The 24,059-nt window shown below is 38.9% G+C and overlaps 2 protein-coding genes across 7 annotated transcripts in view; one reads left to right on the top strand and one right to left on the bottom strand.

Annotated features, from left to right (window-relative positions):
- Positions 1–10,282, bottom strand: part of SNX25 (sorting nexin 25) — a 149,446-nt gene extending 139,164 nt beyond the window's left edge. The window contains exons 1-2 of the mRNA XM_085000975.1: positions 9,400–10,282; positions 6,665–6,839 (exon numbers count right to left, since the gene is read on the bottom strand). Coding sequence (XP_084857101.1) covers positions 6,665–6,814 — 150 coding nt within the window. The 5' untranslated portion in view covers positions 6,815–6,839; positions 9,400–10,282. The remainder of the gene's footprint in view (positions 1–6,664; positions 6,840–9,399) is intronic.
- CFAP97 (cilia and flagella associated protein 97) overlaps positions 1–24,059 on the top strand; it is a 49,925-nt gene that overhangs the window by 8,265 nt on the left and 17,601 nt on the right. For all 6 annotated transcript variants that reach the window (XM_085001026.1, XM_021075563.2, XM_085001028.1 and 3 more), the window contains exons 2-3: positions 1,037–2,079; positions 12,890–13,158. In XM_085001026.1, coding sequence (XP_084857152.1) covers positions 1,037–2,079; positions 12,890–13,158 — 1,312 coding nt within the window. The remainder of the gene's footprint in view (positions 1–1,036; positions 2,080–12,889; positions 13,159–24,059) is intronic.

Below are 24,059 nucleotides of genomic sequence, written 5' to 3'. Positions count from 1 at the left end.
TACAAGTCAACTAATAATTTAGGATTTAAAACCAAAATAGTAGTCCCTGCACCACACTGGTGGCAACTGTGTTGGACTCTTTTATCCATCACTTCTAATATTTAACTCCATATATCTAGTATGCCTTAATTGTTACATTTTAGATATCTGTCTACTATCTCAGTAAATATTAAATCTCATGCCAAACTCCCTTTAACACAATGAGACATGTATACTTTCCCCCATTATCTTTTTTATTGTGGTTATGTAACAATGTGATTAAATAATCAGAAGATTTTCCTCTGAGCTACCTGTACTGTGTATATATTTGTCTTTAGAGTTTTTCTTCCTTTTTAAGAAGAGACAGGGGAGCCTTTACTTTTAATAGGAGTTCTCTCCTGCTGCTTCCCCAGTAACTGCAGTGAAGGAGCAGAATAGGACAAAAACAAGCACTGAAGTAGGGGAATTTGTTAAGCTCCACTGAGCTTTTTTTTTTTTTACACCACAGCTCATAGCAATGCTGGATCCTTAACCCACTGAGCAAGGCCAGGGATCGAACTCGCAACCTCATGGTTCCTAGTCGGATTCGTTTCCACTGCACCATGATGAGAACTCCTCCACTGAACTGTTTTTACTAGAATAATGTGTGTTTGGACTAGCTTAGCTGATCTTATGAGGTTTTAACACCATCCTTTCTTATTTTAATCTCTAATTGTACTTAATTTATAGAATTCACATTTTCCTTAGAGTTCCCCTAGGTATTCATGTTTGTGATATTCTTGTCTTGATAGTCTATTTTTATTTTCTTGTGAACCAAACTATTAGACTTGCTTATTTTTCAAATCACTGGTGCAACCTGATAATATCCCAGTGAAATGATAGCCCCGTTATCATTTCACTGAGTTTATTGGGTTTTCTTGGTACTTTTTTTTTTTTCATGTTTCTCTTTATATATTACCCAAACCTCATTTTGGGAAAATTTGCAATTATTGTATAAAAATGAAAAGTATTTGGAAGTTACCCTTTAGCCTGATGGTTACACTTTCCTGCTTTTCAGATATATGTTTGCCATCATGGATCGGTTTGGAGATATATCAGAAGGTGAAGTGGACCATTCTTTCTTTGACAGTGACTTTGAAGAGGCAAAGAAATGTGAAAGTAACTCAGTTTTTGACAAGCAAAATGATGACCCTAAAGAGGAGATAGATAAGGATACAGAAAATGAAGACTTAAGAGTTGGAATACAGAGAAGGAAAAGTGATCTTGAGAAGGGAACAGAAAGAAACGAGACAATTCCTACAGAACAGCACCCTGTAGAAAATGATAATATGCAAACTACAAATTCTTTGTCATTGACCACTTCTTCAAGATCGAAATTGTGTGATGCTCCAATAGAACATAAAATCCACATGCCCATTCCAAGTAGCATTCCCCAAGTTGTTAAAGAAGATGAACATGATTACTATACAGATGGGGAGGAAAGCAGTGATGATGAGAAAAAGCCTCATGTCAGGTCCAGGTCAGTTAAACCATCTCATAACTTTAAAAAAAGTATAAGTAAAAGGTATTCTAAAAGAAGTTCCTGTTCCTCTTTGTCCTCCTCGTCTTCAAGTTCAGACTCTTCAGACACTGGGTCTGATGTCTGTATATCTGATTCATCTCCATCATTAAAGAAGCGTGAATCTGGTGTAACCCCCTTGTCAGCCAAACAGAAATACAGACCAGCAGAAAAATCGGCAGGAGCACAACCTTCTAGCACTAAACCAAAAGTTGGTGACTACACCGAGGAATCTGAAGACACTGTGACAGATGTCACTCCTTTATCAACTCCAGACATTAGCCCTGTTCAGTCTTTTGAACTGGGGGCATCAAGCAATCAAAAAGCGAAAGTTAAAAGGCAAGAAAACGTGGGTCAGGAAGTATATGAAAATGTTGAGGATTTTAAAGATAATTCAAAATCTTTGAAATCAGTCAAAAAAGGAAAAGAAAAACAGGAGCCCAGTTTCACCTCAAAGTCATCAGTGTTAGATTCCAATTTAGACCACAGATATAAACAAAAAGCCATACATGACACAATGGACCTGAATCATCTTTTAAAAGGTAATTTAAAAAACTGTATATTGGATTCAAATGTTAAACTTAATATTATATATTAATATTACTGATTATATATTAATATTATATATTATAGTGAGCTTAAATGCCATGCATTTGCCTTGATTTTCCTAATAGGTATACTTTATCATTGGAGATAATTAATATTACTGTAACTTTCCCAAATATTCCATTTAAAAATACCTAGAATATCAGAGTTCCAGTTGTGGCCGAGTGGTAATGAACCCGACTAGTATCCATGAGGATGCAGTTTCTGTTCTTGGCCTTGCTCAGTGGGTTAAGGATCCGGCATTGCTGTGAGCTGCAGTATGGGTTGCAGACACAGCTCTGATCCCACCTTGCTATGGCTGTGGTGTAGGCTAGCAGCTACAGCTCTGATTGGACCCCTAGCCTGGGTACTTCCGTATGCTGTAGGTATGGCCCTAAAAAGACCAAAAAAAAAAAAAGTGGAGTATCATTATTTATATTATTGCAGAACTAATCAACTGGGACTAGAAACTACTTCACAGATTCTGTTTAGTGCCTCACAAACCCAAAATCCCTAGAGAGGCCAGATGTATAAAATAAACGAGAGAAGTGGAGTCAGATGTTTTCCCACGTTTGGTAGAGATGTGGACATAAGATGTGTCACTTTCTTATTTGAGAAAGGCTACTGCGCTAAGGTTGAAATAACCTGACCTGCTTCAAGGAAAGTGGGAAGAATGCTTGCAAATTAGAAAACTCATAGTAAAGTGTATAGAGGACTTCTCAGATTTCAAGCTAAAGGCTAAAGAGCATTACTTGAAAATAATTACCAAGTGGGTGAAATAGCATAATTCAAGTTTCAGTTGCTTTAAGATTTAAGTATTTCAGAGTTAAGATAATCCTCATTGCTATATTTGTCTCATTTTATTGTTACCCAGTATTTCGTTTGAAAGGAACAATGAAATAAAAGTGACTTTGAACTTCATCTTTGCACTAGTTAATATAACTGTAAAAATGTTGAGCTTGCAGGTTAGGTTTTAGAGCAGTCGAAGATAGCATTTTTCAGTTGTAAATTGGACTCTCTGTCTTTGAAATGTTGCAACATAATTTATCTATGGTATGAATGTAAGGTCCTAAATCAATCCATTATTTAGTCAAATGATTCTCTAGTCAGATTGTATTTTGGAGCAGTTTACAATTTGTTCCCTCTTTTGTAGCTTTTTATTGCTCTGATTGTGCCTATTGATTGTCTGGTGTGTCTGAAAAGTTGGACTCGGCATTGGCTGATGTTGTCTAGTGGCTGAGTCTGCATTTACTCTCTTTCCTGATAAATGCTCATTCATTCTCTTAAAACTTTCCAGAGTGAATTTTCTATTCTTGCCCCTTGGTTGCTTCTCCTAACAACCCGAGTGATCTTTTAAAAATTTAGTAAATTAACTGTACTGTAATAATTTAAAAAAAAAAAGTAAATCGATCATACTAATTTCCTTCCTAACTCTTCAGTGGGCTTACTCTTAGGTTAAAAATAAAATCCAAATTCCTTATTATAGCCTAACAGACTTTATATCAGTGATTTTCATCCCAGGCAGTCGATTGGCATTACCGGGAGGACTATTAAAATGTTAAATAGTGATGCCTAGGCTTCACCATAGAGATTCTGATGCACTTGGTCAGATACACAGTTAAAGTTGAGGAGAGCCTTTGCTCTTCATGGATACCGCCTTCAGCTCCTATATTTTCCCCTCCTTTATCTTGATCCAGTCACAGTGCCTTTTTTTGTTGTTGTTGTTGTTTTGTTTGTTTGTTTGTTTTTGTCTTTTGTCTTTTTAGGGCTGCATCCGGGGGATATGGAGGTTCCCAGGCTAGGGGTCCAATCAGAGCTGTAGCCACCAGCCTATGCCAGAGCCACATCAACATGGGATCTGCTCTTCGTCTGCAGCCCACACCACAGCTCACAGCAACGCCAGATCCTTAACCCACTGAACGAGGCCAGGGATTGAACCCTCATTCCTCATGGATGCTAGTCAGGTTCATTAACCACTGAGCCATGACAGGAACTCCCACACTGCTTCTTTACTGTTCTCAGAATACTTGGTATTCATGGGGCATTTCACACTTGCCCTTGCCCTTTCTCTTTGAATGGGCTACTTATGTCTGTTTCTCTGGTCTCAGCTTAGATGTCACCTTCTGGATCCTCTTTCTGACTGTTCCATGTAGTAGTTTCGCACCCCACCCCTGCCTCTCTGTCACAAAAGTTTGTTTCCATCCATTAGATGCTGGAGTTAGTGTGGATTGTTTGCTTCTCTCTCCCACTGGATTGTAAGCAGCATGAGGGCAGGATCTCATTCCTTGCTGGAATCTCCAAATTTAGCAAGTGTTGGGACATAACAGACTATATATATATATATATATATATATATATTTTTTTTTTTTTTTTTTGCTTTTTCTTGAGCCGCTTCCGTGGCATATGGAGGTTCCCAGGCTAGGGGTCTAATCGGAGCTGTAGCCATCAGCCTATGCCAGAGCCACAGCAACGTGGGATCCGAGCCGTGTCTGCAACCTACACCACAGCTCATGGCAATGCCAGATCCTTAACCCACTGAGCAAGGGCAGGGACCGAACCTGCAACTTCATGGTTCCTAGTCGGATTCATTAACCACTGTGCCACGACGGGAACTCCAGCAGACAATATTTGTTAACTGAAGGAACTGTGGGGCTGCTTCTGTTGCTCACAACCCGAATGGTTAGGAAATGTTTTTCATGTTTCACTGAAATTTGATTTTGTAACAGTTACCCGTTAGTCTCAGGTTTGCCATAGACTAAGTCTGAATTATAAGCTTTCATATATTTCATATATTTTCATATATTTGGTTAGTATTCTTCTCTAGGGAATATTGCTCTTTATCAAGCCATCCAGTGTAACAGCTTCCACTTAAAAAAGTTCTAATGTTCACTTTCCAGACTGTAAGATCAGTTGTATGATTCAGTGGGTTGAGGACTGCCTCTGTCTTCATCTCTTCTAGATTTCCAGCACCAGCCCTAGTGCTCTAGCACAACAGTTTTCAAAATGTTTGGCCTTAGGATCATAAGTACTTACTCTTTTAGGAGTTATTGATGACCCCAAGGAGCTTTTGTTTATGTGGGTTATATCTTTGTAAATAGTTACCATATTAGAAATTATATCAGAAATGTATAACATTTATTTATTATGTTTTAATAGATTATATTTTAATAAACATATATTTATTAGTTTATTTAAGAATAGTGGTAGTAGGAGTTCCCATTGTGGCTCAGCAGTAACAAACCTGACTAGTATCCATGAAGGTGTGGGTTTGATCCCTGTCCTTGCTCAGTGACTTGAAGATGCGGCAATGCAGGGAGCTGTGGTGTAGGTCACAGATGCACCTGGAATCTGGCGTTGCTGTGATGTAGGCTGGCAGCTGTAGCTCGGATTTGACCCCTAGCCTGGGAACTTCCATATGCCATGAGTGCGGCCCTAAAAAGCAAATAATAATAATAATAATAATAATAATAATAGTAATAATGGTAGTAAACCCATCATGAATTAATGTAGCATGTTTTATGCAACATAACTATAGTTCCAAACAAATTAGTGATTTTTGCTAGTCTCTAATACCTGGCAGTAGCTGGATTTTCATATCAACTTCTGCATACAACTATTGTGATAAACTGTTTTGATTGAAGCGTATAGAGAAAATCTGGCCTCACAAGATTTATATGACTGGAAATGGAGTGTTTTAATTTTAGATATTTTTTGATACCACACCAAGATTCTATAAGTAGTTTCTTAAATGTCAGTTGCAATGTGCAACTTGAAACTGGTATTAAATTGTAGTCTGTTATATTAGAATTTATTGCTTGGTTTTGATCTTACATTTTATTATTTGTGATTGATATACCCACCAAAGCTTTTCAGATCCAAGAATATTAAGTTTTCTTCATTTTCTGCATAGAACTAAGCCATGCGGAAAATGAAGAAACAGGAAGGACATGGTGAGATGAAATGTGTGTGTGGCCCCGCTGTCCCCTCTTCTGCACTCAGATCTCAATAAGCCTTATTACTTTCAGTGTTTCTTCTCTGTGGGCCTTTCTAGGCCTCTGGCTCACCTGATTTCTTCCCAGCCTTTTCTGCTTCCTTGGAAGATAAATTAACTTAATGAGAGGAAGATGAGAGTGATAATGTGTAACACATTTTTAAAAAATTATGAGCAAGACCTGGACCTTCAGAGAACAGCTGAGTGGGAACATAACCTGCTCTACATCCACTTAATTTAAACATTTCACTAGCTTAAGTACAGAGATACAGTAAAACAGTTTGTTAGTTTAGAGCGAATTCTGAGGTAAAAATTTTGCAAACTGTTACAGCAAATATTGGGCAAGATTTGAGACGCTGCGGGATCCCTCTCTTAGCTGACAGTGTTAATGTTATTTATTGGTTTAAAAAACTTTTGTTAATGAGTTGTGTAAGTTTGAACTATGAACTATTAAGCCTATGAAGCAAAGATGAATAATGAAAGAATGTAAAATCAAGTATCCCAATTATAGGCCATGGAATAATGAAACAATGTTGAACTTGAATACTTACATAGAGAGGTAAAGAAAATTCCGAAAGTGGTATCAGAACATTTTCGGTTCTGCATGTTTTCCATGTGATCATAGATAAGCAGTAACTTTTCTGTGCCCCAGTTTCTTCATTTGTAGGATGGGGTAGTTGATATAGGTTGCTAAGGTTCATTCTAAATTCCGGGTTCTGGGGTTCTCTGAGAAATATTAGAAGAAGGGAAGATGGAGTAGAGACTATTAGAATTATGAATTATTAGACATCTTTTTTTTTTTGCTATTTCTTTGGGCCGCTTCTGCGGCATATGGAGGTTCCCAGGCTAGGGGTCGAATCGGAGCTGTAGCCACCGGCCTACGCCAGAGCCACAGCAACGAGGGATCCGAGCCGAGTCTGCAACCTACACCACAGCTCACGGCAACCACAGCTCACGGCAACGCCAGATTGTTAACCTGCTGAGCAAGGGCAGGGACCGAACCCACAACCTCATGGTTCCTAGTCGGATTCGTTAACCACTGCGCCACGATGGGAATTCAAGCAGACCTTGAAATTTTGTAGATTTTCCGAATGTTCAGCCTCTCTTAGCTCAATAAGTTGGCCTGATTTGGGGGACCTCTCCCCTTCCCCAAGCCTACCTTTGCTATATAAATGTTGGGAAAGTGTGGTTGGAGTTATTTCTATCTTTCCTTCTTTCTTTCTTTTTTTTTTTTTTTTTTTTCGGTCTTATTGGGGCTGCACCTGAGGCATATGGAGGTTCCCAGGCTAGGGGTTGAATCAGAGCTGTAGCCGCTGGCCTACGCCACAGCCACAGCAATGGGAGATTTGAGCCGTGTCTTCGACCTACATCACAGCTCACGACAATGCCAGATCCTTAACCCACTGAGCAAGGCCAGGGATCGAACCCACATCCTCATGGATGCTAGTCAGGTTCCTTAACCGCTGAGCCATGGCAGGAACTCCCTGGAGATATTTCTTTAGCCTTCAGCTGTTTATCCCTGAATAGGCAGAGGGCATTAAAAATGGAGTAGTGGAGTAAATCAAAGTTAGGCATTGGGTTATCACTTCTGTTTGGAGAGAAGCAAAGTTGACATGACTAGACTTTGGCAGTACATTCCATCCTTTGTATTGGTAAAATGAGGTTGGTTTAGGAAGAATCTGGAGGGCAAACTCGAGATGGCTTAGAAATGCACCATCTCAGGAGTTCCCATAGTGGCTCAGTGGTAAGGAACCTGACTAGTATCCATGAGGATACGGGTTCAATTCCTGGCCTTGTTTAGTGGGTTAAGGATCCAGCGATGCCATGAGCTGTGGTGTATGTCACAGATGCAGCTTGGATCCTGCATTGCTGTGGCTGTGGTGTAGGCCGGCAGTTGCAGCTCTGATTTGGTGTCGATACCTCCATATGCCACAGGCGCAGCCCTAAAAAGACCAAAAAAAAAAAAAAGAGAGAGAGAAGCATTGATGAGCAGAGAAACTGATTAAACCTGTCGCTAAAGTGATAGCAGCATAGGAGGAAATGGAGTGCCATAGTGGAGGGGAAGAGGATACCCGTGCTGGGACTAGTGGCTTTTGGCCATCCTCCCTGGCAGCACGTTTTATCCCTTTGCTGGCAGGCTGCAGCAAGCAGGATTCAGAGAGGCCAGTGGGAATTTCAGTATCCTCAACACACCACCAAATATTACCAGACATTCAAGAAAAGCTAAAATCCTCAGAGGCAACAGACTCAGGTGAAGAATGTAATACTTGAAACAGAGTTAAAGCATCAAGTGCAGTGATTTTAGAGAGGAACTGTGAGGACAACTATTTTCACTAATAAAACTAAGGTATGATTGGTTTTCATTATTTTTTTATAAAAATGTGATGTTCATATATCACTGGTTTATTATTTTCAGACAAATATCTTTAAATTTTTTAACTTTTAATTTCTATATGGTAAATATTGATAGATATAACACACATAAGCATTCTTTGGGGTCCCCAGTAATCTTAAGGTATGTAAAAGTGTCCTGAGACCAAAAGGTTAAGAACTTCTATTCTAGATGAATAGAATTAGAATAATAGGATTTGTAGTCTAGTAGAGGAAAAAAAAATTAGCATAGGCAATCTTCCAAAAAGGGAAAGAAAATGGGAGAAAAAAGAACCACAAAAGCATTTTTTAAAAGTAAAATTGTGAGAAAAGAGATGAAACAATGTTTATATGATTTCAGTTTATCAGAAGATAATATCAGAGGGAGTTAAAATTTTTATTCAAATTCAGTAAAGATATTTAAAATAATATAAGAAGAATGAAAATAAAGGCTTAAAAAAGATAACCAGGCAGGTAACAAGGAGAAAATAGAAATATGAATCCTATTAGTATACAAAATAGAATTCGAGATGTAAAAACCACTAAAAGGGACAAAGAAGAGTGTTTTACATTAATAAACTGACCAAATACACTAAAAAAATTCAACAGCCACTGATTTGAAATGTATGATAAAAGCAAAACAGAACCAGATGATGAAATTGACAAAGCCATAGTCACTGTGCAAGATTGATAGATCAGTTCGGCCAGAAGAAGCAGCATTAACCATCTGCTTGTGGCTGCACCTGGCCCAGGGGTATTTTTGTTTGTCTGTCACACAATAGTTTTTTAAGTGATGAAATATCAGTTGTTACCATTAGATAACAAATTACCCCATCTCTTAGGGTCTGGAAAAACTCAAAGGCAGGGGTAACTTGACAACTGTGGACTGGAATCGTGTGAGTGTTGGTTTACTCACGTGTCAGGTGTCTGGGCTTGGGGTGACTTGAAGACCAGGACTGCTGAGCAGATGGACCGCTGTGGCCTTTCCCTGTGGCCTGGCTCCTTTACATCTGGCAGTTGCTCAGTGTTCCAAGAAGCAAGGCACAAACTTCATTACCTTTTATGACCTAGCCTGGAAGTCACATAGCATCATTTCTTCCATGTTCTGTTGGTTTAAATGGTTATAAACTTCCCCAGATTTAAGAGGAGGGCCTAGAACCTCCTTAATAGGAAGAATGTCGAGTTACATGGACATGTTTCAAAACCTCTTCAGTCCAACCTCTGGCCATACATTGATTTACATTCCTCCCAAATGCAAAAAATATGCTCCCCCTTTCCCAAGGCCCCCCAACCTCAAGATCCAGGGTTTAAATCAAGTCCAGGTATAGCTGTGGCTCTTCAGACGTGGTTCCTTGATTATAGCTCTTTGAATACTTTGAGAATCTTCTGCCAGGAGAGAAGTTGTAGTTACATTTTTGAACCCCAGCAGTTCCGACTCTTACATTCTCAAGCCTGACAGTTCCTTTTTTTGTTCATCTCTCTCCATTCTTATTATTACGGTAAAATAAACCATTGATACTTTCAAGATTCTGCATGGAAATCTGCTTAGCAAAATCCACCAGTGGCATAGGTATTTTTTTCCATTTTCCTTGTCATCAAAGCTAACAGTGTCACTAAAATTCTGCTACTTCATCATCTTCACTATCAATCTCCTCTAGCCCTTCCCAGCTCTACTTACCATTCTGTCTCAAAGCTAGTGCAGTGTATTTTAGGATTTTGTTTTAATAGTTCCCAACTCCTGGCACTACACTGTGTTAGTTACTATTGCTCTGATAACAAATCACAAAACTTAGATGTGTAAAGCAGCAACCTGGGATGACTCAAAGGCTAGGATCATAGTGCCTACCCAACAAATAGCCCTTTTGTGTGCTTTGATTGCCTCATGGCTCAGGGTAGTCAGACACCAAGGGTGGCTCAGGGCCCCAAGCACAAGGTTCCAGCGAACAAGGGGGTGCGGTGGGGGTGCCTGCATCTCTGTTTTTGCCTAGCATTGGGCTGTATCGTCTTGGTCCATTCAGTCACCTGCCCGGATGCAAAGGAAGGAGACCAGAAGAATGGCACAGAATTTCTCATCTGACGGGATGTTCATAAAGAAGACGAAGAAATTAAGTATATTTAGTTATTATACCTTGAATTGTCACCACTTAGTTATAAGTGTTGGATTTTTTTTAACCTTTAAAAAATCGTTTTAAAGAACAAGCATCAGTGGTTTTTAAAATAGGGATCATGAAAATGCCTATAAGATGCATTTTTTTCAGAACTGATATTATGTGAATAAGGACATTATATGGCTTGGGGTAAAATTACCCTTGATAGCATTGCACATAAAACTTAAATGCTATCTGTATCTCCATTAGCTTAGGTACAAGTTAAGCAGGTACTTTTGCAAATGGTGTTAAATGACTTAAGAAGTAGCTCCAGTGGTGATGGACATATTAAAATACTATAAAGAGTTTGAACAAAATTATTTCATTAAAGAAAATTGGGAAAAGCAATATTTCTTAAATGTGTGAACTTAAGTATGTACATATTTATATAAACGTTTGTGTCCCTGAACATTTAATCTAGTTAACATTGTTCAGGTCTTAATTGAAAAGACAATGGATCATGTATTAGAGGTTGCCTCATACTAAAACGTATAGCCACTTTAGAAAATGTGCTGATGATACCCAGCATCACTGTATAAGTACTCCATATATACTTTTTCCATCAAGGAGAGTTAGAATGCTATTTTTAAAATAAATTAGATTGAAATTCTTTTTTAATTTTTAGCTATTGCCTTATTTTAAAACCTTTTTTCTTAAAATGACATTAGGAAAATAGCTTACTTTTAATTCCCTCTAGAGTTTAATTTTAAAGGCTCTCATGTAGCTAAATTAATCCCGAAACCTTATTAGAGTCTACAAAATGGATATTTCTTGGAAGCAAGATAATTCAGTTATATTCAGTACATACCTGTCTTTCTAAATGTGTTCTCATTCAGACTTTGTCATTAGTTTGGTATTGTTTTCAACAAATTACCCTAATGGTGCTATCAGGAAGCCTCTGTTAACCTTTTTTTTTTTTTTTTTTTTTTTTAAAGTTTCTGTAACCTTTGCTAGTCTTCCGTTCAAATGTTGGGAGGTAGATTTACAGTTTTTGTGACCTTGCTCAAAGAATTTAACTTTTCTACACCAGTCACTTTTTTTTTTTTCTGTTTTAAAAGGGCCGCAGGTGTCGCATATGGAGGTTCCCAGGCTGGAGCTTGAATCAGAGCTGCAGCTGCTATAGCAACTCCAGATCTGAGCCGCTTATACGACCCACACCGTAGCCCACTGCAACGTAGGATCCTTAACCCACTGAGCAAGGCCAGGGATCAAACCCATGCCCTCATGGATACTAGTCAGGTTAGTTACCACTGAGCCACGATGGGAACTCCCAGTCACATTTTTAACTGGGGTTTACAGTCTCTTTCCCATATACTCACTGTGCTTTTAACAGCATAAAATGCTAAGCAAGTAAGAGAATTTACATAAAGTTACCGTAAAAGGTACCGTAATAAGAACAAACACTGGTTACTTTTAAAAAATACTGTTGATGCAAATCTGTTAATCTGATATGATGTATTCATTTTAGCACAGGCTTAAGCTGAAACATTCAGCAGGCTTAATATTTTTAGAAGCTTCTAACAAATGTAATAATTATGACTTACTGAAAATTGTTAAAATAATATGAAATTTTAAGAATTAAGTATTCACTTGATAATCATAGTATGCAAAATATTTTTCTTGGTTAAAACTGCTTTTATATAATATATTTGTTTTGGCTTATGTTCAGTCAGGAATAAAAGTTTGACTTTTGCAGTAGAAGTATTTGTTTCAATGCCAATGTTAAGAGCATAAATCTTGTGTGGTAACATATTTTCAAGTTAAATTGAAAGTTTCCGAATGTTCACAGTTTGCTTTTGTCATGTTCTAGCCATTATTTCATTGTTGAGAACATTTTACTTTTTGAAGTATACCCTCTAGCTAACGAAAACCCTCTCAGCCAAGAATTGTGTCATTGCACTGTACCAGAAGTTTCCAGCTATTAAGCTCCCTTAGGGAAACATAAAGTGAATGTGACAAAGGCATTTCCCATAAATTATACTGGCCAGATCACCCAGTACCATGTACATTTCTTATTCATTTTCATTGTTTTGTGTATAGCATTTATTCCCAAAGAAGCCAATGAGCATAAAACATTAAACCGCCTCGAGATTTTTTTCTACACAGTGGTAGTCTGGATGTCATTGACATTATTTCAGACATCCCTTTTCATGAATTAATGTAGTTTCCACTTACAGGAGTTGAAGCATGTACCATCATATTTCCATGCTACTTTGTGTAGTCATTTTTTCCTCTTTTTTTTTTTTTTCACTTTTGTAGCTTTTCTGCAATTAGATAAAAAGGGACCACAAAAACATCACTTTGATCAGCCTTCAGTAGCACCTAGAAAAAACTACTCTTTCTCAAGAGAGGAGGTTAGACAGATTGATCGGGAGAATCAGAGGCTTTTGAAAGAACTGTCAAGACAGGCTGAAAAACCAGGAAGCAGAAGTACGATTCCAAGAAGATCGACTGGTCCCCCCCCTAAGTTATATCACAGTGCTCTCAACAGACAGAGGGAACAACAAAGGATTGAAAGAGAAAATTTGGTAAGTAACATTTTTCAGTCACCAAAGAAGATGCATTTGTACTGATTTGTAAGTCCAACTTTCAGGAAACCCAATATGGCCAAATTTTTTTAACTTAACTATATGAAAGTAGGAGTAGATAGATATGTATGGAATGAAATACATGGTAAGCTTTGAGCCTGGAAGGTATGGCATGTACTTTTTTATCCAGAAACTATATTGTAAGGAAATATTGAATGAAAATACTGAAAGTAGAGTTCCTGTCATGGCGTAGTGGAAGTGAATCCGACTTGGAACCATGAGGTTGCTGGTTCGATCCCTGGCCCTGCTCAGTGGGTTAAGGATCTGGTGTTGCTGTGAGCTGTGGTATAGGTTGCAGACACGGCTCGGATCTGGCATTGCTATGGTTCTGGCATAGGCCGGCAGCTATAGCTCTGATTAGACCCCCTAGCCTGGAAATCTCCATATACCACGGGTACAGACCTAAAATAACAAAAAAAAAAAAAAAAAAAGGAATTCCCGTCGTGGCACAGTGGTTAACGAGTCCGACTAGGAACCATGGGGTTGCGGGTTCGGTCCCTGCCCTTGCTCAGTGGGTTGACGATCCGGCGTTGCCGTGAGCTGTGGTGTATGTAGGTTGCAGATGCAGCTTGGATCCTGCGTTGCTGTGGCTCTGGCATAGGCCGGTGGCTACAGCTCCGATTCATCCCCTAGCCTGGGAATCTCCATATGCTGTGGGAGCGGCCCAAGAAATAACAAAAAAAAAAAAAAAAAAAGAGAGAGAGAAAGAAAGAAAGAAAAAATACTGAAAGCTCCATTATTTATTTGACTGGATCTGTTCAGTCAGTGTAGTAATATAAGAAATGGTGTCCAGGGGTCAGATATGTATGTCTTATGTGAAGTAGTCAATCACTGGCTAAATCTCTTTCACTTTATTATAGCCTTGAAAGCTAAAATAATTTGTTTAAAAAAAAATTCTCAATATACGTCAAATTTGGTGGTCTGCTGCTGTATGAAAGACACTGATTGTTAAAAATTATATAATTACACTTTGATGTCCTAAGGAATATATATGGGAACTGTTGAAAATTTTCACATTAAAAACTGTTACTCATGGCATACCATTTTCTTTATAAAATTCATTTCATATCATTGCTGGTATATACTGAGTTCTTACTGTAATGCTTGGCATTGTTTGAAGTGTGTTCTAAATATTAGTTGCCAGTTATTCTTTCAGATAGGTACTTTTTTTTTTCTTTTTTTTTTTTGTCTTTTTGCCTTTTTTAGGGCCACTTCCCGTGGCACATGGAGGTTCCCAGGGTAGGGGTTTAATTGGAGCTGTAGCTGCCGTCCTACACCACAGCTACAGCAACGCTGGATCCTTAACCCACTGAGCAAGGCCAGGGATCGAACCTGGAACCTCATGGTTCCTAGTCAGATTTGTTAACCACTGAGCCACAATGGGAACTCCTGAGCCAAGATTTTAAACCCAGGTAGTATCTTACTTATTTTTTTATTTTTTCCTCTTTATTTTTTTTTATTTTTTGATTTTTTTTATTACTCAAATGAATTTATCACATCTGTAGTTGTATAATGATCATAACAATCTGATTTCACAGGATTTCCATCCCACAGCCCAAGCACATCCCCCCACCCCCCAAACTGTCTCCTCTGGAGACCATACGTTTTTCAATGTCTGTGAGTCAGTGTCTGATCTGCAAAGAAATTCAGTCTGTCCTTTTTCAGATTCCACATGTCAGTGAAAGCATTGGATGTTGGTGTCTCATTGTCTGGCTGACTTCACTTAGCATGATAGTTTCTAGGTCCATCCATGTTGCAAAAAATGGCGGTATTTTGTTCCTTTTAATGGCTGAGTAATATTCCATTGTGTATATGTACCATGTCTTCTTGATCCACTCTTCTGTCGATGGACATTTAGGTGGTTTCCATGTCTTGGCTATTGTAAATAGTGCTGCAATGAACCTCAGAGTATATGTGTCTTTGCGAGTCATGGTTTTCTCTGGGGAGATGCCCAGGAGTGGGATTGCTGGATCAAATGGTAGTTCTGTTTGTAGTTGTCTGAGGCATCTCCATACTGTTTTCCACAGTGGTTGCACCAATGTACAGTCCCACCAAGGGTGTACTAGGGTTCCTTTTTCTCCACCCCCTCTCCAGCACTTCTTGTTTGTAGACTTTTGGATGATGGCCATTCTGGCTGGTATAAGGTGGTACCTCATAATGGTTTTGATTTGCATTTCTCTAATGATGAGTGATGTTGAACATCTTTTCATGTGTTTTTTGGCCATCTGTATGTCTTCTTTGGAGAACTGTCTGTTTAGATCTTCTGCCCATTTTTTGATGGGGTTGTTTGTTTTTTTGGTATTGAGTGGTAGGAGGTGTTTATAAATTTTGGAGATTAATCCCTTGTCAGTTGATTCATTTGCAAAGATTTTTTCCCATTCTGTGGGTTGTCTTTTCATTTTGTTTAGGGTTCCCTTTGCTGTGCAGAAACTTTGAAGTTTGATTAGGTCCCATTTGTTTATTTTTGTTTTTGTTATCAATACTCTGATAGGTGGATCTGAAAAGATGTTGCTGTCGTTTATGTCAGAGAGTGTTTGGCCCATGTTTTCCTCTAGGAGTTTGATATTGTCTGGTCTTATATCTAGGTCTTGAATCCATTTTGAGTTTATTTTTGTGGATGGTGTTAGGGAGTGTTCTAATTTCATTCTTTTCCATGTGGCTGTCCAGTTTTCCCAGCACCACTTACTGAACAAGCTGTCCTTTCTCCATTGTATATCCTTGCCTCCTTTGTCATAGATTAGTTGGCCGTAGGTGCATGGGTTGAATTCTGGCCTTTCTATCCTGTTCCACTGATCTCTGTTTCTGTCTTTGTGCCAGTACCACGCAGTTTTGATGATTGTTGCTTTGTAGTCTAGTCTGAAGTCATGGAGCCTGATTCCTCCAGCTCCATTGTTCTTTTTCAGGATGTCTTTGGCTATGCTGGGTCTTTTGTGCTTCCAAACAAACTTTAAGATATTTTGTTCAAGTTCTGTGAAAAATGTCCTTGGTAATTTGATAGGGATTGCATTGAATCTGTACATTGCCTTAGGTAGTATAGTCCTTTTGATAATATGATCTCTTCCAATCCAAGAGCATGGTATATCTTTCCATCTATTTGTGTCATCTTTGATTTCTTTCATCAGTGGCTTATAGTTTTCAGAGTACAGGTCTTTTGTCTCTTTAGGTAGGTTTACTCCTAGGTATTTTATTCTTTGGGTGCGATGGTAAATGGGATTGGTTCCCTAATTTCTCTTTCTGCTCTTTCATTGTTAGTGTATAGAAACGCCATTGATTTCTATGTATTAATTTTGTATCCTGCGACTTTGCCAAATTCGTGGATGAGCTCTTAACAGTTTTCTGGTAGAATCTTTTAGGATTCTCTAGGTATAGAATCATGTCATCTGCAAATAGGGATACTTTTACTTCTTCCTTTCCAATTTGGATTCCTTTTATTTATTTTACTTCTCTGATTGCTGTGGCTAGGACTTCCAGAACTATGTTGAAGAGTAGTGGCAAAAGTGGACATCCTAGTCTTGATCCTGATCTCAGTGGGAATTCTTTTGGCTTTTCACCATTGAGAATGATGTTCGCTGTGGGTTTGTCATATGTGGCCTTTATTATGTTGAGGTAGGTTCTCACTATGCCCACTTTCTGAAGGGTTTTTATCAGAGATGGGTGTTGGATTTTGTCAAAGGCTTTTTCTGCATCTATTGAGAGGATCATGTTTTGTTTTGTTTTGTTTTGTTTTGTCTTTTCGCCTTTTCTTGGGCCGCTCCCGCGGCATATGGAGATTACCAGGCTAGGGGTCTAATCGGAGCTATAGCTGCCGGCCTACACCAGAGCCATAGCAACGCAGGATCCGAGCCGCGTCTGCGACCTACACCACAGCTCACGGCAACGCCGGATCCTTAACCCACTGAGCAAGAGCAGGGATCGACCCCGCAACCTTATGGTTCCTAGTCGGATTCATTAACCACTGAGCCACGACGGGAACTCCACATGGTTTTTATTCTTCACTTTGTTAATGTGGTGTATCACACTGATAGATTTGCAGATATTGAAGAACCCTTGCATCCCTGGGATAAATCCCAGTTGATCATGATGTACAATCCTTTTAATGTATTGGATGCAGTTTGCTAGTATTTTGTTGAGGATTTTTGCATCGATGTTCATGAGTAAAATCAGCCTGTAGCTTTCTTTTGTTGTGGAATCTTTGTCTGGTTTTGGTATCAGGGTGATGGTGGCCTCATAGAATGAGTTTGGGAGTATCTCTTCCTCTGCATTTTTTTGGAATAGTTTCAGAAGGATAGGTATTAGCTCTTCTCTAAATGTTTGATAGAATTCGCCTGTGAAGCCATCTGGTCCTAGACTTTTGTTTGTTGGAAGTTTTTTAGTCACAGTTTCAATTTCAGTACTTGTGATTGGTCCATTCATCTTTTCTATTTCTTCTTGGTTTAGTCTTGGAAGATTGTACTTTTCTAAGAATTTGTCCATTTCTTCTAGGTTTTCCATTTTATATGAATATAGTTGCATATAGTAGTCTCTGATGATCCTTTGTATTTCTGTGGTGTCTGTTGTTACGTCTCCTTTTTCATTTCTGTTTTTATTGATTTGAGTCCTCTCTCTTTTTTGCTTGATAAGTCTGGCTAAGGGTTTATCAATTGTGTTGATCTTTTCAAAGAACTAGCTTTTCGTTTCATTGATCTTTTCTATGGTTTTCTTTGTTTCTATTTCATTGATTTCTGCTGTGATTTTTATGATTTCGTTCCTTCTGCTAACTTTAGGTCTTGTCTGTTCTTCTCTCTTGAGCTGCTTTAGATGTAAAGTTAGCTTGTTTATTTGAGTTTTTTCTTGTTTCCTGAGGTGGGCTTGTATTGCTATAAACTTTCCTCTTAGAACAGCTTTTGCTGCATCCCATAGATTCTGGAGTGTCGTATCTTTGTTGTCATTTGCTTCTAGGTATTTTTTAATTTCCTCTTTGATTTCTTCAGTGATCCATTGGTTGTTTTGGAGCTAGTTGTGTAGATTCCATGTGTTTGTGTTTTTTGCAGTTTTCTTCTTGTTGTTGATTTCCAGTCGTATAGCATTGTGGTCGGAAAAGATGCTCGATGTGATTTCAATTTTCTTAAAGTTACTGAGGTTGGATTTGTAGCCCAGGATGTGATCAACCTTAGAGAATGTTCCATGTGCACTTGGGAAGAATGTGTATTCTGTTGCTTTTGGATGGAATGTCCTATAAATATCTATGAAGTCCACCTGGTCTAATGCTTCATTCAGGGCCTTTGTTTCCTTATTGATTTTCAGTCTGGATGATCTGTCCATTGCTGTAAGTGGGGTGTTAAAGTCCCCCACTATGATTTTGTTATTGTTGATTTCTCCTTTTAAGGTTGTTAGCAGTTGCCTTATAGATTGTGATGAACCTATATTGGGTGCGTAGATATTTAAAATTGTTATATCTTCTTCTTGGAGTGATCTTTTGATCATTATGTAGTGACCTTCCTTGTCCCTTAAAATATTCTTCATTTTAAAGTCAATTTTGTCTGATATGAGTATTGCTATTCCAGGTTTCTTTTGATTCCCTCCTCTCACTTTTGATTTGTATGTGTCCCTAGAAGTGAAATGGGTCTCTTGAAGACAGCATATATATGTGTCTTGTTTTTGTATCCATTCAGCCAGTCTGTGTCTTTTGGTTGGGGCGTTTAGTCCATTAACATTTAAGGTAATGATATGTATGTTCTTATTTCCATTTTATTAATTGCTTTGGATTTGTTTTTGCTGCTCTTTTTTCTTTCCTTCTTCTCTTGTTCTTTTCTGCCTAGAGAAGTTCCTTTAGTATTTGTTGTAAGGCTGGTTTAGTGTTGCTGAATTCTCTTAGCTTTTGCTCATCTGTGAAGGTTTTGATTTCTCCTTCAAATCTGAACAAGAGCCTTGCTGGGTAGAGTAATCTTGGTTGGAGGTTTTTTCCTTTCATCATGTTAAGTATATCATGCCACTCCTTTCTGGCCTGCAGAGTTTCTGTCGAAAAATCTGCCGATTACCTTATCGGGGTTCCCTTGTATGTTATTTGTTTCTTTTCCCTAGCTGCTTTCAAGATTTTCTCTTTGTCTTTAATTTTGGTCAGTTTGATTAATATGTGTCTCAGAGTGTTCCTTCTTGGGTTTATTTTATATGGTACTTGTTGTGCTTCCTGGATTTGAGCGAGTGATTCCTTCCCCATGTTGGGAAAGTGTTTGGCTATTATCTCTTGGAATATTTTTTCTGTCTCCTTCTCTCTCTTCTCCTTCTGGCACCCCTATAATACGGGTGTTGGTGTGTTTAACATTGTCCCGGAGTTCTCTGAGACTCTCTTCATTTGTTTTCAATCTTTTTTCTCTTTTCTGTTCCGCATCTGTGATTTCCACTAATCTGTCCTCCACCTCGCTTATTCATTCTTCTGCCTCCTGTATTCTGCTGTTAGCTAGTGAATTTTTTATTTCAGTTATTGTATTTTGTATCTCTTCTTTTTTAAGTTTTATATCTTATATCTCTTTGGTCAGTGTTTCCTGGAAGTTATCCATCTTTGCCTCCAGTTTATTTCCAATGTCTTCCATCATCTTCAGCATCAACAGTCTAAAGTCTTTTTCCTGGAGGCTAAGAATCTCCTCCTCACTTAGCTGTTTTTCTGGGGTTTTTCCTTTCTCCCTCATCTGACTTTTCATTTTTATAGGTTTTTGGTGTGGTGACCTTCTTACAGAAAATAGAGTTGTAGCCTCTCTCACTTCTGATGTCTGCCCCCCTGTGGCTGAAGTCAGTATGGGGGCTTGCTGTAGGCTTCCTAATGGGAGGGGCTGATGCCCTGGTAGGTGGAGCTGATTCTAATCCCTCTTGTGGGTGGGGCTTAGTCTCTGGATGGGATTGGAGGCAGCTGTGTGCCTGAGGGGTCTTTAGGTAGCCTGTTTACTGAGGGGCGGGGCTGTGATCTCACCTGGGTTGTTTGCCAGGGGGCTTCTCAGCAGCTGACTGATGGGTGGGGCCAGATTTTCCCAAAATGGCCACCTCTGGAGAAAGGCACTGCTGCTGAATATTCCAGAGAGCTTTGCTTTTAAGGTCCTTCCCTCACAACAAGCTTGTTTTTCCAGGAGTTCCTCCAAGAACTGCAGTCAGGTTTGACCTAGATTCCCATGGAGATTCTGCTTTGCCCTGGGACCCAGTGCACGTGAAAGTCTGTGTGCGCCTTTTAAGAATGGGGTCTTCGTTTCCCCCAGTCCCATGGAGCTCCTGCGCACAAGCCCCACTGGCCTTCAATGCCAGATGCTCCAGGGCTCTTTCTCCCTGTGCCAGATCCCCACACGTGAGAGTTTGATGTGTGGCTCAGAACTCTCACTCCTGTAGGTGAATCTCTGTGAACCAGTTAGTTTCCAGTCTGTGGAGCTTCCCACCCAGGAGGTATGGGGTTGTTTATATTGTGAAATCGCCCCTCCTACCTCTTGATGTGGCCTCTTTTTCTTCTGGAGTAGGATATCTTTTTTAAGGTTTCTGTGCCATTTGGGTGAAGAGTGCTCAGTCTTTAGTTGTGAATTTTGTTGTTTTTAGGAGAGAAGTTGAGCTCCAGTCCTTCTCTTCCGCCATCTACAAACTTAGATTCTTGAGGTTCATGTTTTTATGGCTCCATACAGAGGGAATTCAGCGAGAGACAAAGTGATAGGCAAGAAATAGACTTTAAGATAAGATGTTTGTGAGAGGTGCAAGCAGGCAGGCAAGGAGGCTCTGGCCCCAGGATCCAGTCCCAGGTAGCATCTTAAACTAAAATAAGACTCTTAATGAGCATGTTAATTCAGAGCTAAAATAATTGTTAAAGCTCTTATTAGAATTACAGGACTAGTTCTCAACATTCGCCCTCATTGCATTTCATCATCACTATAGTTCTGTTTAACTGTGTACTTAACCTGAACTTGCAAGAGTAACAACTCATAAATTTCTTTTTTTTTTTTTTGTCTTTTTGCCATTTCTAGAGCTGCTCCTGCAGCATATGGAGGTTCCCAAGCTAGGGGTCGAATCGGAGCTGTAGCCGCCGGCCTACACCACAGCCATAGCAACTCGGGATCCGAGCCGCGTCTGCAACCTACACCACAGCTCACGGCAGTGCTGGATCCTTTAACCCACTGAGCAAGGGCAGGGACCGAACCCGCAACCTCATGGTTCCTAGTCAGATTCGTTAACCACTGTGCCACGACGGGAACTCCTAAATTTCTTTATTACAATCACTAACACTAGGGGAAGCCAGGGTAATAATAATTTACAAAAAATAGTATAGTCTTAAGCCCTTGGAGAGAGTTATCCTCCATGTAGTAGGGAATAGATAACAACAAAACAAGTTGAAATGAGGTTGGTAGGTAGTGAGCTTTTTGCGTGTCACTCTAGCAATTTCAAGATTCATTCCTGATTTATGAAAATTCGGAATTAGCATATGTCATGAACATCTGGTTTTACCTTATTTTTACTCTCCCACATGGCTCTGGAGCCCATTTTATTTAATGAGCAATTACATAGTGCATACTGTTTTACAAATTTTAGGTCTTTTAATCCTCGTAACAATCTAATGAGATAAGTTACTATGGTCATGGAGATGAAAATGAGCCCCTGAGCACAACACAGGAATTTCCTCAAGGTTAAAGGACAAGCAGGTGGCAGAATCCTATCTGAATTACCTAGATTTGGGGTTACTTTTTTTTTTCCTTTTCCTTTTTTCTTTTTTGGCTGCCCTGCAGCATGTGGAAGTTCCCAGGCCAGGGATGAGATGCAAGCTACAGTTGTGACCCATGCCACAGCTGTGGCAGTGCTAGATCCCTAAACCACTCTGCCAGGCCATGGGTGGAATTTGCGTGTCAGTGCTCCAGAGACACCATGGATCCCCTTGTGCCACAGTAGGAACTCCTGGGGTTACTTTTATTTTTAACAGATTTTTTTTTTTTTTTTGAGATAAAATTTACATACCATACTCATTTAAAGTGTAAAATTCAATGGGTTCTGGTATATTATTTATTTCTTTGTAAGTTGTAAAATATATGCATCATAAAATTTTCCATTTTAACTGTAAGTGATTCTTTCATTGGCATTAATAACATTCACAAGGTTGTACAACTATCACTACTACTTACTTCCAAAACTCTCTTGGTCACTTGTACAGAAAGTCTGTACCTGTTGAATAGTAACCCTCCCTTTCCCCCTTCCCCTCAGCCCTTACTGACTTCTAATCTACTTTCTGTCTCTCTGATTTTGCTTATTCTAAATATTTCATATACATGGAATAATAGAATATTTGTCATTTTGTGTCTGGGTTATTTCTTTTTTTTTTTTTTTTTTTTTTTTTGTCTTTTTGCCATTTCTTGGGCTGCTCCAGCGGCATATGGAGGTTCCCAGGCTAGGGGTCAAATTGGAGCTGTAGTCGCCGGCCTACGCCAGAGCCACAGCAACGCAAGATCCGAGCCGCGTCTGCAACCTACACCACAGCTCATGGCAACGCCGGATTGTCAGCCCACTGAGAAAGGGCAGGGATCGAATCCGCAACCTCATGGTTCCTAATCGGATTCGTTAACCACTGCGCCATGAAGGGAACTCCTGGGTTATTTCACTTAGCATGTTTTCAAGGTTTGTGTTTGTTGTAGCCTGTAACAGAACTTCATTCCTTTTTGTGACTGAATAATATTCCATTATTATGTATGAGTCACACTTCAACTGTTCATTTGCCTGGTGATGGATACTTGGGTTGTTTTCCACTTTTTGGCTGTTGTGAATAGTGCTGTAGGGAACCCTGACATTCAAGTATCTGTTCAGGTCACTGCTCTCAGTTCCTTTGGCTACATACCTAAGAGTGGAATCACTGAGTCTTGTAGTAATTCTGTATTTATGTTTTTAAGGAACCTGTGTTTGCTTTTGAGAAGTTGAAACCACTAATGCCTAGTGGCCATTTTGTATACAAAAAGGATGCAAACCATTAAGCAGCTTCTGTTTACAGTTTTTATTATTCCCCATACCAGTTGTACATCTCAGCTATTTTAATAAACAGTGGGAAATTACCACTATTTTATTCTTTTTACTTTGTATAGTGGTTTGTATATGTGAGCAATATTTTTCTCCCTTTCAGAGTAAGTTCTGACTTGTTACCCTCAAGAACAGTAGAATATAATGTGGACCACATACATAATTTAAATTTTTCTAGTAGTCACATTAGAAAGGTCAAAGAAACATGTGAAATTTTTCTGCTATAATCTTTAACTGAATTAGTTAAAAATATTATGTTTTAACATATAATGAATATTAAATTAATGGTGAAGGATTTTACTTTTTTTAATACTAAATAGGTCTTTGACATCTGTTGTATATTTACTTAGAACATTGCAGTTTAGACCAGCCACATTTTAAATGCTCTATAGCTGCATGTGGTTTGTGGCTTTGGATAGTGCAGCTCTGAATCAGAAACTTAATTCATGAGACATGGAAAAAGGTAGCTTAAAGCTAAACAGGAAAATAAACAATTTTATTATTATTATTATTATTATTATTATTTTTTTTTTTTTTGCTTTTTAGGGCTGCACTCATGGCATATGGATGTTCCCAAGCTAGGGGTTGAATTGGAGCTACAGCTACTGGCCTACACCACAGCCATGGCAACATCTGTGACCTACACTACAGCTCCTGGCAATGCTGGATCCTTAACCCACTGAGCAAGGACAGGAATCGAACCTGCAACCTCATGGTTTGTAGTCAGATTCATTTCCACTGTGCCATGATGGGGACTCCTATTATAAGATATTTTTATTATGTTATTGTAAGGAAAAGTAATCTTCCAGATTTATGCTTAACTCTTTATCCTCTAAACCAAA

The sequence above is a fragment of the Sus scrofa genome, chromosome 15 (genome assembly GCF_054392235.1).
Source record: "Sus scrofa isolate SSC_HxYL_T2T_F1_AM1 chromosome 15, Sscrofa_HxYL_maternal_Yorkshire_Landrace_v2.0, whole genome shotgun sequence".
Taxonomy (NCBI): domain Eukaryota; kingdom Metazoa; phylum Chordata; class Mammalia; order Artiodactyla; family Suidae; genus Sus; species Sus scrofa.
Note: the sequence above shows the minus strand (reverse complement) of the source record. Positions and strands in the feature narration are given on the sequence as shown.